This window comes from Pelophylax lessonae (genome assembly GCF_965119305.1).
Source record: "Pelophylax lessonae genome assembly, contig: HAP1_SCAFFOLD_172, whole genome shotgun sequence".
NCBI classification, from domain to species: domain Eukaryota; kingdom Metazoa; phylum Chordata; class Amphibia; order Anura; family Ranidae; genus Pelophylax; species Pelophylax lessonae.
In genome coordinates this window covers 55,167-73,105 of record NW_028120126.1, presented here as the reverse complement: position 1 = coordinate 73,105, position 17,939 = coordinate 55,167, and the positions used below count along the sequence as shown (strand labels likewise).

General features: G+C 45.9%; 1 protein-coding gene across 2 annotated transcripts in view; it reads right to left on the bottom strand.

Moving 5' to 3' along the window:
- LOC309543535 (erythroblast NAD(P)(+)--arginine ADP-ribosyltransferase-like) overlaps nt 1-16,647 on the bottom strand; it is a 56,060-nt gene extending 39,413 nt beyond the window's left edge. The window contains exons 1-2 of one of the 2 annotated variants that reach the window (XM_082276008.1): nt 16,553-16,647; nt 12,439-12,529 (exon numbers count right to left, since the gene is read on the bottom strand). In XM_082276008.1, the coding sequence (XP_082132134.1) occupies nt 12,439-12,529; nt 16,553-16,555 (94 nt within the window). In that variant the 5' untranslated portion in view covers nt 16,556-16,647. The remainder of the gene's footprint in view (nt 1-12,438; nt 12,530-16,552) is intronic. The other variant, XM_082276007.1, reaches the window with a different exon arrangement.
- Between the last annotated feature and the right edge of the window lie 1,292 nt (nt 16,648-17,939).

The following is a 17,939-nucleotide window of genomic DNA, read 5'->3' as shown; positions in this document are numbered from 1 at the left end:
TAAAAATACCATTTAAATGGTCAGAAGAAGCAAATAAGGCTTTCCACTTGTTAAAGACAAGGTTTACTTCCGCTCCCATATTACGCCATCCAGACCCATCCCTCCAATACATTCTGGAGGTAGATGCGTCAAACCTGGCAGTAGGAGCAATACTCTCCCAACGACCTACCCCCACTTCACCACTTCATCCAGTCGCCTTTTTTTCTAAATCCCTGAGCAGTCCCGAGATAAATTACCCCGTGGGTGAGAAGGAACTGCTTGCTATAAAATTGGCTCTGGAGAATTGGCGACATTTACTCGAAGGCACCCAATTACCAATAATTATATACACGGACCATAAAAACCTCCAATATCTTCAGACTAGTAAAACTCTCTCGCATCGACAGGTACGATGGTCACTATTCTTTCTAAGGTTTAACTTCCTAGTGACCTACACACCTGCAGATAAGAACAAAAAGGCGGATGCACTATCACGACTAACTGAAGAAAACTACTTTGAAATTCCTTCCGTTCCTATAATACCTCACAAACGCATTATTGGAGTTGTCCGTTCCTTGAAGGAAGAGGTTCTGCATGGTATAAGGTTGGATTCACCCCCACCACAACTAACTACCGATGCAGAAGGCTTCCTCTACTACAACGACAAACTTTACATACCACCTACCCTACGCACCAAGATCTTGGAATTATCGCATGATGTGCCTATGGCAGGACATATGGGTATGACAAAGACTTTCAATTTGATTTCTCGGCAATTCTGGGGGCCTGACATGAAAACATTTATACAAAAATTCGTCTCTTCATGCAATGTCTGTGCCAGGTCCAAAATTGACACTACGAGACCATCCGGTCTACTATGCAGTCTACCAATACCCCAAACTCCATGGGAGGTTCTGTCATTGGACTTCATCGTAGAATTGCCTCCTTCCAAAGGATTTAATACCATCTTGGTGTCAGTGGACCATCTGACAAAGATGGCACATTTCATTGCTATTCGCAGACTACCTTCGTCCAAACAAACGGCAGAACTCCTGATGAAACATGTCTTCAGATTACATGGTATCCCAAAAACTCTTCTGTCTGACCGTGGATCCCAATTTATTTCTAAATTCTGGCAAGAACTATGTCACATACTACGGATTGAGCGGAAGCTCACTTCTCCTTACCATCCGCAGACCAACGGACAGACTGAAAGAGTCAACCAATGCATCGAGCAGTATTTACGTTGTTACACTTCTTACCAACAGGATGATTGGTTGGATCTTCTCCCCCTGGCAGAATTTGCCTACAACAACGCAACTCACAGTACAACCAAGCAGAGTCCGTTCTACTTGAACTATGGGTTCCATCCCTCTATTCTCCCTCCACGCATCCTTCCTTCAAATAACCCAGTAGCCTCAGACTATCTTTCCCAAATAAAGGATTCTCTGGGTTTACTAAATACTACCATTGCACACGCTCAAAGTCAACAAAAGAAGTACTATGATCTTCATAGAAGACCTTCTCCACAGTATACTATCGGGGACCTCGTTTGGCTCTCAACAAAAAACTTGAGACTGAAGATCCCTAGCAAAAAGCTTGGACCTCTGTTCTTGGGACCTTTCCCAATCAAGAAACTTATTGGAAAAGCTGCAGTGCAGCTTACATTGCCAATGGACCTAAAAATCCATCCCATTTTCCATGTGTCGCTACTAAAACCCCATGTTCCGGACCAAGGAATAAGGCCTAATATTCCACCTCCCCCTCCTGTACAAGTTGAAGGTGGAGAAGAATACGAGATAAAAGAGATTCTGGATTCTCGTATCTACAGAAGAAGACTTCAGTACTTGGTTAGATGGAAGAACTATGGGCCCCAAGACGACACCTGGCTAAACACCTCTGACATACATGCCCCTAGATTAATCCGCAATTTTCATGCGAGATACCCAGACAAACCAGCTCCAGAGGCCTTCAGGAGCAGGCCTTAAGGGGGGGGTATTGTAATGTTCCGGTACCTTTGGTACCCTAAATTACACTTTCCACAAGTGTATGCGCCCTACCATTTACTTTTGGAAAGGTGCGCATACACCTTTAAGACTGGAGCTGTCATCACTCAGCGCCGGACTAGATGGCTATTTAAGGCGTCGGTTCTCACTCACATGTGTTCGTTCAAACACCCTTATCTGGATGCTAACCTTGCTTGAAGCTTCCATGCTTGCAAGCTTACTTCGCTGACGGAACCTCGCTGCACTGATCCCTGTATCCCGCTACTGGATCATCCGCCTCTCCTGAACCACCCTTCGGCTGTATCGCTAATAGTGCTAAGTACCCCGCAGGGGAATTCTCTATAAACTTATACTAAGCTTACACTATCTAGCTCTGCATAGTAGAGACTGTTTATCACATCTGCATAAACTAGATTGCTAGCTCTTGAGACTGCTGCTACTTTTCTGCACTGGGTTGATCTCTTTTGTATGTCCACCTGCTATTCTATCATCTGCTATCATACAACATTGCTAAACCTTCCTGCATCCATCTGCTACTGTCTCACCTTCAAGTGTCTATCACCTACCACCTCCACTCAACCTATCCCTCAACCTTCATCATTGTGTTACCACATGCATAAAGTCACTCTAGGAACCAGCTTGCTAATTGTGTGTATTTACTGGCTGAAATAAGACCTTCCACACATGATGAGTCATTGAGGTTGGGAATGGTATCTCAGCATATCTCTTACATGACTGCTGACGTGGAACTATTTCTGCAGCTGAAAATCCACACCGTATAAAAACGCAGGAGCGTTACACCTATACAAATGCAGCAATTTAGAAATTTGATGAAAGGTTTAGCACTGGAAAACACTTTTTGATAGATAAGTGTTATATTTTATATACACATCTTCATTGATCAGACCAAAATGAGGGACAAATGAGGAGGAAAGAGGGACAGAGGGACTTTGTTCCAAATCAGGGACAGTCCCTCGAAATCCGGGACAGTTTGGAGCTATGACCTGGTCAACATTTGTAGAATTTCTCTGCTGTGTTCCTGTGAAACACTTTGCCCAGCTGACGTCCCTTCTGGTTCCTGATCCTGTTCCTCTGCCTCTGACTATGCTGATTTCTGGTTTCCTGATCACTGGCTAATCTGACTTTCCATTTTGGCTTCTGACCCCTGGCCTATGATTTGACTGCGTTTACTGTTCTGTACCATTTCTGGTTTCCTGATTTTTATTGCATTTTCTGTCACAGTGGGATTCATAGTTCCTGACAGTTACCTACCGCTGCCTCATCAGATGTGGCCTCTCACCCGGAGAGATCACCTGCCCAGTTACCTACTTCTATCTTGTCAGTTGTGGCCTCTCACCTGGCTGCAGATCACCTGCCCTGTTACCTACATCTGCCTTTTCAGATGTGGCCTCTCACCTGTCTACAGATCACCTGCCCAGTTACCTACCGCTACCTAATCAGATGTGGCCTCTCACCTGGTTGCAAATCTCCTGCCCAGTTACCTACCTCTACCTCATCAGATGTTGCGTGTCACCTGGCTGCAGATCACCTGTCCGGTTACTTCCCTCTACCTCATCAGATGTGACCTCCCACCTGGCTGCAGATTACTTGCCTGGTTACCTACCTTTACCTCATCAAATGCAGCCTATCACCTGCCTGCAGATCACTTGCCGACTTACCTACCTCTTCCTCATCAGATGTGGCCTCTCACCCGGCTGCACATCACCTGCCCTGTTACCTACCTCTACTTGATCAGATGTGGTCTCTTACCTGGCTGCAGATCACCTGCCAAATTACCTACCTCTACCTCATCAGATGTGGCCTCTCACCCAGCTGCAGATCAGCTGCCCGGTTACCTATCTCTACCTTATTAGATGTGACCTCTCACCCGGCTGCAGATCACTTGCCCAGTCACCTGCCCCTAGCTCATTAGATGTAGACTCTCACCCGGCTGCAGATCACCTACCTACCTCTACCTCATCAGATGTGGCCTCTCACCTGGCTGCAGATCACCTGTCCAGTTACCTAACTCTATCTCATCAGATGTGACCTCTCACCTGGCTTCAGATCACCTGCCTGGTTACCTACCTCTACCTCATAAGATGTGGCCTCTCACCTGGCTGCAGATCACCTACCTACCTCTATCTCATCAGATGTGGTGTGTCATCTGGCTGCAGATCGATTGCCTGTTACCTAATTCTACCTCATCAGATGTGGCCTCTCACCTGGCTGCATGGCTGCAGATCACCTGCCAAATTATCTACCTCTACCTCTACCTCAGATGTGGCCTCTTACCTGGCTACAGATAACCTGCCCACTTACCTACCTCTACCTCATCAGATGCAGCCTCTCACCTGACTGCAGATCACTTGCCCAGTTACCTACCTCTAACTCAACAGATGTGGCCTCTCACCTGCTAAAGATCACCTGCCTGGTTACCTACCTCTACCTCATCATATGTGGCCTCTCACCTGGCTACTAATCACCTGCCCAGGTACCTACCTCAACCTCATTATATGTGGCCGCACACCTTCCTGCAGATCACCTGCCAAATTACTTACCTATACCTCATCAGATCTGGCCTCTCACCTGGCTGCAGATCGCCTGCTGAGTTACTTCATCAGATGTGGCCTCTCTCCTGGCTGCAGATCACCTACCTACCTCTACCTCATCATATGTGGCCTCTCACCTGGCTGCAGATAACCTGCTTGGTTACCTACCTCTACCTCATAAGATGTGGCCTCTCACCTGATGGCAGATCACCTACCTACCTCTACCTCATCAGATGTGGCCTCTCACTCACCTGACTGCAGATAGCCTAACTACCTCTTCCTCATATGATTGGCCTCTCACCGGGCTGCAGATCACCTGCCTGGTTATCTATCTCTACCTCATCAGATGTGGCCTCTCACCTGGCTGCAGATCACTTGCCTGGTTACCTGCCTCTACCTCATCAGAAGTGGCCTCTCACCTCGCTGCAGATCACTTACCTACCTCTACCTCATCAGATGTGGCGTCTCACCTGGCTGCAGATCACTTGCCTGGTTACCTCATCAGATGTGGCCTCTCACCTCGCTGCAGATCACCTACCTACCTCTACCTCATCAGATGTGGCCTCTCACCTGGCTGCAGATCACTTGCCTGGTTACCTGCCTCTACCTCATCAGATGTGGCCTCTCACCTCGCTGCAGATCACTTACCTACCTCTACCTCATCAGATTTGGCGTCTCACCTGGCTGCAGATCACTTGCCTGGTTACCTCATCAGATGTGGCCTATCACCCGGCTGCAGATAACCTACCTACCTCTACCTCATCAGATGTGGCCTATCACCCGGCTGCCTGGTTACCTAATCAGATGTGGCCTCTCACCCGGCTGCAGATCACCTGCCCGGTTACCTACCTCTACCTCATCAGATGTGGCCTCTCACCTGGCTGCAGATAACCTACCTACCTCTACCTCATCAGATGTGGCATCTCACCTGGCTGCACATCACCTGCCTGGTTACCTACCTCTACCTCATCAGATGTGGCCTATCACCCGGCTGCCTGGTTACCTCATCAGATTTGGCGTCTCACCAGGCTGCAGATCACTTGCCTGGTCTCACCTGGCTGCAGATCACCTGCCTGGTTACCTGCCTGTCGTGGCATACCTATCTCGCATTTTCTGGATACCTTATTGGCCTTTACAGGATGCCTTGACTGGCATTTAGAATGGTTATCTTAAACAAAATGTCTTTCGAGTTAATCTTATTTTACTTTGATTTCTTTACATGTGTCACTGAGCTTGCAAAGGCTAAGAATATATCAGATGACCGAAACAGTGGAAATTCCCTATCTCTCAGAATATCAACTCTGTCTGGACAGCTGACCACAAAGCCAATAATATCTTCTAAAAAGCCCCTTTGGAACTTTTATTGTGTGTCACCAAGAAATTTCCCTTTATGACAGAGAATCACGATCTAGATTGACATAATGCTTACTATAATTAGTTGTTAACTTTGATTGGATAAAGATGTTTAATAACAAACCCATTTCTTGTACGTCCGATTGTAATGACAAACCCATTTCTGAGTATATTTAAACTCCAGCAATGTTGTAATAAATCAGGTCACTATGATTCAGCCATCTTGAGTCTTGTCTGATCTCATTATATATATAGCTATATATTGTCTGATTTGGTATCACTGACTAACAGGTAACAGGTATTTTGTACCTGAGGAAAAATTCCACAACAATTTGGCGAGCTTGAGCCCAGGAGAGGTGACGTCATCTGCGGACGGAGTGAGACATCTGGACTGCATTGGATACACTGAAAATATCTGGCCAGGTAAGCCCATTGTCTGCTTACAATGTTTTTCAGTCCATCCAATGACGTCCAGGTAACTCTGTTTTATTTTTGACGTAATACCCTCTTAAAGAACCTAAACCCTTAGTCGGTGTATATATTGCTAATAACATTTGTTGTTTGTTGCGAAAGGTGAGGTTGGGTCAACCCTCACCACTGTGGGTGTCTTGGACACGCAGGAACGTGACCCCCAGTTGTGTTCTGGTAAAGCGGTCTCATTTCGGAGTGTCCATTTGAGACGTAGCAAGCATTGAATGTATATGACTGTTTTAGCCTGACATTTCATATACATGTAAAGGTTTCTATCTCTATGTTATAGTATATATGTAAACATATGCATATGGTAATAGGCTGATTTTAAGTTAGAAGTTATCCTGACATTGTGTATCGGCTGTTTGAGGCCGAAGTCCAGGTCAGGGAACTTGGGAGTTAACCTGACATTGTGTATCGGCTGGCAAGGGCCGAAGTCCAGGTCCGGGTACTTGGGAGTTAACCTGACATTGTGTATCGGCTGGCAAGGGCCGAAGTCCAGGTCATGGTACTTGGGAGTTAACCTGACATTGTGTATCGGCTGGCAAGGGCCGAAGTCCAGGTCCGGGTACTTGGGAGTTAACCTGACATTGTGTATCGGCTGGCAAGGGCCGAAGTCCAGGTCAGGGTACTTGGGGGTTAACCTGACATTGTGTATCGGCTGAGCAAGGGCCGAAGTCCAGGTCCGGGTACTTGGGAGTTATAGGTAGTTATTCTATTTCTTGGATAACAGTGAAATGGGAAACTGGGTTTCTGTAGATACCTACCAGGGGTCGATGGGAAAGGTCATTAGGACCATGGCCTTAGAGTGTATGGGTAACAGGGTTACCAGATAAATGGGGCAGACCAGGGAGTTTGCATTCGAAGATTAAATCCTCTGGGAGCATAGTCTTTGGGCTACACAGCCAATTAAAGTGTTCTGTAGTTGGACAGCTAATAATCCTAGTTGTAGGATAAGATAAGATAGGATATGGCAGATTTTTGTAAAGTGTATGAAACAGATTTGGCAAGAACAAACCTAAAATCAGTTGCAGAAATATGGAAGCAGGAGAGTATGAAGTTGAATGAGTATTGATATATTATAAATGAGTTGGTGTGTGTTGAATTGTTTCATGAGAAAACACAGCAAATCTTGTATTCATAAGAAGAATGTAAGGATGATCGTTGCCCTTTAATTCAAAAGCCTGTTGTTTATTTTGAGACAGATTGTATGAAGCTGTGTCTTTAATATAAAAAGAGGAAGTAGCCGAAGAGGTTCCTTCTCCGTGAGCTCAGAGAAAGAGGGAAAAAAAAAAGGTTGTTTCTTTATATGATAAATGAACGGCATATGATATTTTTGGGGTTATTTTGTATTAAATTAAACTAAGATGAAAAATAATAGGTTGCCCTTTAAACCAGGAATCTTTGTTTAGACATTAAGGGTTACCACAATTAACATTGCCATTGAACCCTATTGGCACTGAGCCAAAAGTTTTAAAATAGAATAACGTTTTATATTATTATGGTATATTAAGTGGTATTTCAGGGGCACCCTCTGTAACCAAAGGGGAACCTCTGATAAGATTTTTGAAATTCGGGACAAAGTTCTTAGAGGTTTTTTTGTTTGAAAGATAAAAGTACATTACTTCCTGTCATTATGGGTGTATAAAAAGTGACCTACTACAAATAGTGTAAAGACAGGACATTAGAGCAAAGAATTGCAACCACCCCCTCTACCCCAGAAGATGGACAGTAGATAAGGTATTCAGCTAACCTGTGTCCGCATGTCCCCATCAGAAGCGTCCGAAAGGTTTACAGTAGGAATAACAGTAGCAGGGGTGAGAGTGGTTTCCTGCCTGGCTTCAAAGGAAAAGGGGAAGTCATTTAAAAAAAAAAAAAAAAAAAAGTAATGTTTGTGTTGAGTTAAAATTTCAGTGTTCAGTTTCAGATGAAGTGCCCATTAATCCAGTATGTAGCATATGTCTCTTGCCAGCTTGACCCAGTGATAAAAGGATCCTCAGCTGTGTGCGGGCCACAGCCTGCAAAAGAGCTGCTGGGTAAAACAGGTGCAATGTATTTAAGCCAGTTTATCTCCAGTACAGGAGCAGACACTAGAGGGGGGAGGGGAAAAAATGTTTGTTAAATATCCCCCATGACTGTTTTTGAGCTGATGATGGCAGAATCTGAATTGTTGAGCCCTGCCAAAAAGGCTCCTCTCTGGAGCCCTGATGAGACCCTTTATGTAGATGGATCATGTTTATAAACAGAGGAGGGTAAGCCTGTAACTGGGTATGCAGTAGTAACAGCAATAAATAAACAAAAGGAATGCAGAGGCATTAAATCTAAAGTTCTAAGCACAAGCAGCTGATGGTTTTGGCAAAGGCCTGTGAATTTTAAAGAGTTAACATTCACATTGACATGATTTTGGTCATATTTTTGAAAGCTTGTAGCTTTTTGACCTCAGCTGATAAGCCAAGAAAAAGCATGCAGATATAATAGAGACTGTTCTTAGTCTTCCAGTGTTTCACCAAGGTGGCCATTTATTAAAAAACCAAGGCACATGCAAGAGAGGACACAGAAGAAGCTGCAGGAAACGCAAGGGCCGACAGAGCAGCGAAGAAGGCTGCACTGGAACAGGTCCCTATCCGGGTACTGACACTCGTAGGAAAGCAACCAACTCCTGTAAGTATGGCAATCTTGATATCATTGCAGAAAAAGCCCCCTCACAGGAGCGTGAGAAATGGCGGAAGAAAGGTGCAACACAGGATGTAACTGGTTGCTGGAGGATGGAGGAGCATTTCTGTCTGATCTCAGGCCCTATACCCGAGGGTGGCAGCCGCAGCTCACGGATCGTGTCATATCTCAAAGACTCTAATGACCACCTTGGTAATACAACACTGGTTAGCACCAGGTTTTCCTGGAGTAGCTGCAAAATATACTGCTTCTTGTCTTACCTGTGCTAGGTACAATGTTGGTAGAGCTGTAAGCACCCCATAAAAGCACCGCCTAAGTCAGACTGTCCTTTCCAAGGAGTTCAAATAGATTACATTGATTTCCCACAGTCTGGTCCCTATGCACATGTTTTAGTTTGTATAGACATTTTTCAGGATGGCCTGAGGCCTGGCCAGTCTCTAGGGGTAAAGTACAAACCACAGGAAAAAGGCCTTTGCCCCAGGTAATGTGCAGGTATAGAATCCCAGAAACTATGGAAAGTGACAGGGGTACTCACTTTAAAGGAAGGGTTCTACAAGAGATCCTATCCTCACTAAATATTGAGAAAGCCTTTCACACTCCATATCACTCACAGAGTAGCGGAAAGGTACAAAAGGTTGTATGGAAAAAAAAAACACAAGTTGAGTAAAATAATAGCAGAAACAGGTAGATTGTTTTATGTTTTTTCCTTTGTCAGGAACACTCCCAAGAGAGGTGTGGGTACCTGAAGCATGTCTCTATTTATCACAGCAATTGCAAGCTGCACACTCAGATCTCACTAGATGTGTTGCAGCACTTTAAAAGCAATTGACAAAAATGCATAATAGTGTGTTTTCATTCCTACCAGATCCAAATGAGGATACTAAGTCATAAAGTAAGGGATACATGGATTCACGCCAGTCATTGAAAAAAGGTGGTACAATGATTTTCTTTAAATTTTTGATATGTATGGAAATGTTGGGTATAATGAAGGGGCAGGACAATAAAAGAGACAGACAACCTAAGGCCCAATGTACTGTTAAGTTTAAATACCAGGTAGCCAGGAAGTCAGGGTACTCAGGGTGCTAGATATGTCCACAATTACACCCAGAGTCCCAGACTATACCTGTGCTAGTAAACCCACTTGCATTAGAGGATCTAAATCAGACAGAGTTTTCAAAATCCTATAGAAACATTACCAGTGCACAAAAGGACATGTTAATTCCCCCAAAAGTCGCAGGTTTCAAGAATCCTACAGTGTGTATAGAGTTCTATGGAAATAAAACTGATGTAGGGAGGATGGACTGTTCACAAGCACTGATAAACATATCCTGCCCACAGCTGACTGTGAACAGCCCATGAAATGAAACATGCATGCATTACAGAAATGAAACTGTTAAACATAAAATATGAGCCATATTGAATGACAATATGGACATCTCTCACCTAGGAGAAGCCCTCAGGTTTCTGTTGTTCAGACAGAAACTGGGGTATTATGCAGAAAAGTTATTAATACCCATTTTCACTCCAGGGTGGTCACATTCAGGGTTGGGAATCTATTGTGTCTGTGGCAATCAGTGTGTCACAGTAACAGGTACTACAACCTCTTTATTTCCAATGGTGTCCGCCCATCCAAATGAACACAGTCTTTTGGAGGTTTTGCCTTATCTCCTAAAATAATGAAAGTGGTGTATTTATATTGATGTTTATGATAATTATGATCTCTAGTTATCTGTTGAATTAAAATAATTATGAGTTTGGTTGATAAGGTTACCAAGGCCAAGGAGACAACCTATTTCAACTCTATACGGAAATAAGAAGGGATTGATGATGCTGAGTATGCTGCAATGAGAAATCTGTCACCTCAAACCCCCCATGTATGAAGTAATCTCCGCCTCAGAACCTTACCAAGACTCGGACACCCCCCACTGAGGTTTGCCCTCTGGGCCAGTGTTCCAAGCGTAAGGGGCTGCTCCCTTGGATGAATCTGATAAGCGGAATAGGTAGTTAGTTAGCCTGATCAATAAATTCTCAAGAGGAGGGAGATGTCGTAGCATACCTATCTCGCATTTTCTGGATACCTTATTGGCCTTTACAGGATGCCTTGACTGGCATTTAGAATGGTTATCTTAAACAAAATGTCTTTCAAATTAATCTCATTTTACTTTGATTTCTTTACATGTGTCACTGAGCTTGCAAAGGCTAAGAATATATCAGATGATCGAAACAGTGGAAATTCCCTATCTCTCAGAATATCAACTCTGTCTGGACAGCTGACCACAAAGCCAATAATATCTTCTAAAAAGACCCTTTGGAACTTTTATTGTGTGTCACCAAGAAATTTCCCTTTATGACAGAGAATCACGATCTAGATTGACATAATGCTTACTATAATTAGTTGTTAACTTTGATTGGATAAAGATGTTAAAAACAACCCATTTCACTGTACGTCAGATTGTAATGACAAACCCATATTTGAGTATATTTAAACTCCAGCAATGTTGTAATAAATCAGGTCACTATGATTCAGCCATCTTGAGTCTTGTCTGATCTCATTATATATAGCTATATATTGTCTGATTTGGTATCACTGACAAACAGGTAACAGGTTGCGCTATTCTTTTTTAATATACATGTTGCTTGGTCCATAGCTGCACCGGCTTTAGATATACATGTTCATGGTTTGCTCCCCCAATTTTTTGCTTGTTTATTATGTATTCGGTCTGACCAGACTTATGAGGTTGAGCATCCCATCCCCCACACACACCTGTACTCTATTGGTGTCCTCTATCAAGTAGATATAGGAGGAGTCCCCTGCAGTGCATTAGCACATCTTCCCAGCAAGGAGTGTTATCTCCAAGGGTAAGAGAGGCTGGATTCACCCCTTTTTTATGGATAGTGTAGGACCCACTGATAATGGGGTACTTTGACGCAGTGGTGGGCTTGAGCACGATATGGCCATATGGTGGGACTAAACCCCCATTTTTATTTATGGATTGTCTCCATAGTTAATAGTCATTTCTTTTGCATGGTTGCGCTATTCTTTTTTAATAAACAGGTATTTTGTACCTGAGGAAAAATTCCACAACACTGCCTCTACCTCATCAGATTTGGCGTCTCACCAGGCTGCAGATCACATGCCTGGTCTCACCTGGCTGCAGATCACCTGCCTGGTTACCTGCCTCTACCTCATCAGATGTGGCCTCTTTGAGCATGCTCAGGGAGGATCTTCTCTGTCCTTTTGTGGGAAAAGAAGTTAAAGGGACACTCTGCTACACCACATTTTATGTTTGAATACATTTAGAGTGTTTATTTGATCTCTTTGTATCATAGCGGCGGTTACACATGGAGCTGTGTACTATACAGACAATGTTCTCCAATCCTTATCCACGTGTGGGATTGGTGACTTACCTGTATGAGAAGGATGAAGGTGACTACAAACATCAGGATGACATTATAGGCGGGACAGCTTGAAGAGCCGACTGCCATCTTTATACCCTGGAAAATAGGGACACAGGTGACACCCTTAACCTAAAGAAGTCCTCCAGATTAAATCACAATACATAAGCAGTTATCAGTATTACTTTCATCAGAAGGGGGCAGCCAATGGCAGTGCCTTCCACCCTGACAAGCTCTGTGCCGGGGCTCCTCTCTTCGGACACATCGGTGCCATCGGTAAAGGAAAACACCAGATGTGATTGAGTTCTTCTTACTGATCAGGACATAATCTATAATTCCTGCACTAGGTGTGTTATCTACTATACACAGGAAAGCAGCACTCCGAATATCTCAATACAAGATAAAGAAAATAAATATAAAATAGAAGCGCTTTCCCTTTAAATCAGTGACAACTAATTATAAATTAAAACAAAAAAAAAAACAATACAATTTCACAGCTTGATTTCAGTGCAACCTCTACAATAAAAGGTGCATATCCCTTTAAATCTGAAATGAAATATATGATATCCATCTTATAGTGTGTGTATGGGTTAGGCTGCCAGAGGGTGATGCCATTTACACCATCAGGAGTTCATTAAAAGGTACTCACAAGTATCTGAGAGACTGGAGTCGTATAGTACCGCCGCACTCCAGTGGGCAGGCTTAATGAGGTCACTGGCCAGGCGGAGCTTAGGACTAATGACATCACACCATGTTGCTCCCTGTGTTCCTTCTATTTGGGAGCTATATGGCTTTTCCGGATGATGGTAAATGACTTTTGCTGCACTGTGGCCCAGGGAGTCGATCGCTCTTTATATGCTGCAGATCTCTTATAATTTGAAGATCTTATTCATACAGTAGGGAGTTTGGGGACTTTGCTGGTGTTGCACACTAAAACCAGGAGTTTGGACACTTGGCCGGTATGGCACACTGAAGTCGGGAGTTTACAAACTTTGGTGGTGTGGCACGCTGAAGCCAGGAGTTTGGGCACTTTGTGTCACGGTTCTCGTCGTGACATACAGACGACCAAGCGTGGCCGCCGTTAAGTACCTAACAGGGGATTTGAACCTGGGTACTTTGAGGTTCTGGGTCTGTAATCCTGCCTCTGAGCCACACTTCAGCTGGTACGGATCCAGTCTTGTTTATCTGACATTGCTTGCAGCACTAGGGGGCTGGACTTTACCTAAGAATGCTCCTGTCTCTCATTGTCCACCTGAAGCTAATTGCTCATTTAAGCAAGGTATAAAACCCTGCCTCTCCCTGAGAGCCGTGTCAGTTCATTGTTCCTGGTTTAGCTCCTGTGTTCTTGTCTCCTGAGCTTGTTTTCCAGAATGACTCGGGCTTTTGACCTTGCCTCCACTCCGTGTTTATCCTGACTTGTAGCATCCTTTGACTACGGTTATTCATGGACTATCCTTCCATTTTTATTCCTGCTTATACTGCTAATTGGAGCACTTTTCCTGCCAAGCCCCTGTGCACAGATTCACAGCCCAGGTGGCTTCCTTACCTGGTCACCTTGGACTTTGGATATCTGCAAGGGTGAGCATACATCGCTGCGCTACAGACTCCAACCAAGGTAAGCCCTGACAATTTGCTGGTGGCACACTGAAGCCAGGAGTTTTGGCAGTTTGGTGGTGTGGCACACTGAAGTCGGGAGTTTGGGAACTTTGGTGGTGTAGCACACTGAAGCTGAGAGTTTTGGCACTTTGCTTGTGTGGCGCACTGAAGCCAGGTGTTGGGGCACTTTGGTGGTGTGGCACACTAAAGCCAGGTTTTTTGGCACTTTGCTTGTGTGGCGCACTGAAGCCAGGAGTTTTGGCACTTTGCTTGTGTGGCGCACTGAAGCGTGGAGTTGGGGCACTTTGGTGGTGTGGCACACTGAAGACAGGAGTTTGGGCACTTGGTGGTATGGCACACTGAAGCCGGGAGTTTTGGCATTTGGTGGTGTGGCACACTGAAGCCGGGAGTTTTGGCATTTGGTGACATGGCACACTGAAGCCGGGAGTCTTGGCATTTGGTGGCGTGGCACACTGAAGACAGGAGTTTGGGCACTTGGTGGTATGGCACACTGAAGCCGGGAGTTTTGGCATTTGGTGGTGTGGCACACTGAAGCCGGGAGTTTTGGCATTTGGTGGCATGGCACACTGAAGCCCGGAGTTCGGGCACTTGGTGGTATGGCACACTGAAGCCGGGAGTTTTGGCATTTGGTGGCGTGGCACACTGAAGCCGGGGGTTTGGGCACTTGGTGGTATGGCACACTGAAGTCTGGAGTTTTGGCATTTGGTGACATGGCACACTGAAGCCGGGAGTTCAGGCACTTGGTGGTGTGGCACACTGAAGCCGGGAGTTTTGGCATTTGGTGGCGTGGCACACTGAAGTCCGGAGTTCGGGCACTTGGTGGTATGGCACACTGAAGCCGGCACTTAAATGGACTGGACTTTTGGCACAGTATTTCATTTATGAACATTTTTACTTATGTTTAAAGGGATATGCAGCTTCTAATGCCCGGAAATCAATCACTTGCTACTTTCCACCTCTCAGGTTCTCTGATAATGAAGGAGCCTACACAAAGCTGTGTGAGAAGTTGGGATCTCGGAAATGTTCCCCTATTTCCATTTCACAATAAAACGTTGTCCGTATGTATGTCACTCCCTATGCGATCTGAGACCTCACCTCACTCTTATTAGTAATTTGCACCAAAACTGACCAATTCGTTGACCCATTTTTTCTGATGCAGCACCGCCGAGAACACCGTCTGTGACAAGTGACATCAGCAGACACATTCCAGGTGTTGTTCTGAGACAATTCTCCATGCACAGTTTATGGAAGAAGTCTGATGATATACTGAGGTAATTACATATCAGCACACAATACCCTGCAGGCAGGGACGGTGCTTCCACTAGGCAAACTAGGCAACCGCCTAGGGCGCATTGCAACCTAGGGGCGCAGCCATGAGTTGGCACTCTCTGTCCATCATGAATGATCCTTGTGAGTGGGGGAGGAAGAATGGACAGAGGAAGATGCCAGGTGTCTGGGGCAGTGGCTGAACTACCAGGCCCTGGCTTTCCACCACTATTGGGGGGGGGGGGCAAGAGGCAAGAAGGGAGCCCACAGTAGTGCTGCCTGCATGATGATCCTCTTTGGCTGGAGCTGAATAGTGAAAACTCTGGGCAGGAAGTGACACTCTGCACTGAGCTGGTGGGCAGCCATTCATTTCCCTGGGTCGGTATTAAGCAGGGAGCGGAGGAGAGCTGACCCTGACCCCAAGCTTAGCACTGGAGGGTGGCACCTTTACTGGAGCAGAAATGACGAGGCACCGGAATGGTCTGAGAAGGTTGGGGATTAGGGACGTGCAGAGTTCTCTGACTGCTGCTTCTCCCTTCACCAGGAGGCGGTTGGAGCTGTGGTGAGCACTGTGGTCCAGAAGAGGAGCATCCTGGGAGAAGGAATCAGCAGGATCACAGTGAAGGAGGGCAGAGTGTGAGCCACTCTCTTCATACCGCCCAGTGAGTGTCCCCAGAACAGGGCATCAGGGTCCCCAGGTGTGACATGGAAAAACATCAGGGACTCTGGTTATGACATGGAGGAACATCAAGTGCCCCTGGTGTGACATGGAGGATCATTGGGGTCCCTTGGTGTGGCATAGAGGGACATTAGGGTCCCCAGGTGTGACATGGAGGAATATGGGGGTCACTGGGTATGACAGCATAACATAGAGGAGCCATCAGATCAGGGTCACTGGGTATGACATAGAGGAGTTTTTAACCCCTTCCCTTTTTATTTTTTTGGGGGCAGGGGGGGGGGGGCGCAAGTAGCTGGTCTTGCCTAGGGTGTAAAATAGTCTAGCACTGGCCCTGCCTGCAGGTGCTACTGATTGAAGTCCTAGAGAACATCATACCCCCCACTGACTCTCCCTTCAAGCCTGATTGGGAGGAATACGAGAGTGAATGGCGTCCTTCTATATTTGTCTGGGGTCATTCACTATAAATCTCCCTGTAATGCCAGCAGTGTCCTCGGTGAAGGGTGACAGTGCAGTCTGTGTATTGCAGGATACATGGATTGCTGGGACATGTAGTTACTCACCATCCTGAAGAGCGTCCTCTACAGTAGAAGAAGTGTTGTTGGGTCTGTAGTCTGGTCCTGGCTGCACAGATATGACGCCTGTCCTTATTATAGACTGACATAGACAACTGCGAAATGTCAGCAGCGCTTGTTTACCGCCAGCTGCCAGTATTATGGGGGATCCCAGCGTGAGCAGGATATCCCATTACACATTTACATTAGACGCCATTCAGGTTTATTCACAAACTGATTAAAGTCAATCCTAACTGGATGAAAGATTGCTGACAATTTACTAAAACTGGAGAGTGCAAAATCTGCAGCTCTGCATAGGAACCAATCAGCTTCCAGGATCTTTAGTCAAAGCTTCAATGAACAAGCTGAAGTTAAATTCTGATTGGCTACCATACAGAACTGCACCAGATTCTGCACTCACCAGTTTTAATAAATCTCCCCCATTGTTTGTTCTGGGCTCTGTACATGACAAATAATTGCCACAAATACTATTTTCACCCTTTGTGACAACTCAGTGCTGCTGATCTCCAGAGGCCTCTTTGCTGCCACTCCCTGTCTGCAGATGTAGCACCCTCCTAGGTAGGTGCTAGGAAAAGCATATATGTGGCCCTGTCTGCTTATCAGGGGGGCCTGCTCAATCAGTTAGTCTGTCATGTGTTTCCAGGTATGGTCTGTTGAGTCTGAGGAGTCTCCCCACTCTATCCAATAAGGGCTCTTGTTGGACAGTGAAAGAAACCTGGCCAGTAGCACACCAGGGTTTATAGCTGTCTCAGTGGGCGGAGTTTGCCGCAATGCACCCTGGGATTGGGTATAAGCCTGAGGGGAGCATGTGACAGAGCATCTTTGGCGGGAAGCAAAGTACCAGGAGGAGGCTGATGGCTGTCTCTCCTCCTGTCAGAGCAAGTGAAGGTGTCCTGGGCAGTTGGCCTAGAGGACCAGAGGTTGAGCTGGGCTGCAGGAAGGATCCAGAGTGTTGCTGAGTCTGCTGACCGAGTGGAGCTGCTGGGCAGAAGTTTCCAGGAAAAACCGTGTTGTGAGTACTCGTAACTGCCCAGGGGTCTGCCTAGGAGAAGGGGCCACTCCAGAAGGTCAAAGGGATCTGGGAGCCAGCTAACCGGTAGTTATGGCATTGAAAGGGGGTTCCAGTGTTTAAGCCCTGAAGATAAGGGAGTGAAAGGGGGCGCCGGAGTGGGCCCTGAAGATAAGGGAGTGAAAGGGGGCGCCGGAGTGGGCCCTGACGATAAGGGAGTGAAAGGGGGCGCAGGCATGGGCCCTGAAGATAAGGGAGTCAAAGGGGGCGCCGGAGTGGGCCCTGAAGATAAGGGAGTGAAAGGGGGCGCCGGAGTGGGCCCTGACGAAAAGGGAGTGAAAGGGGGCGCAGGCATGGGCCCTGAAG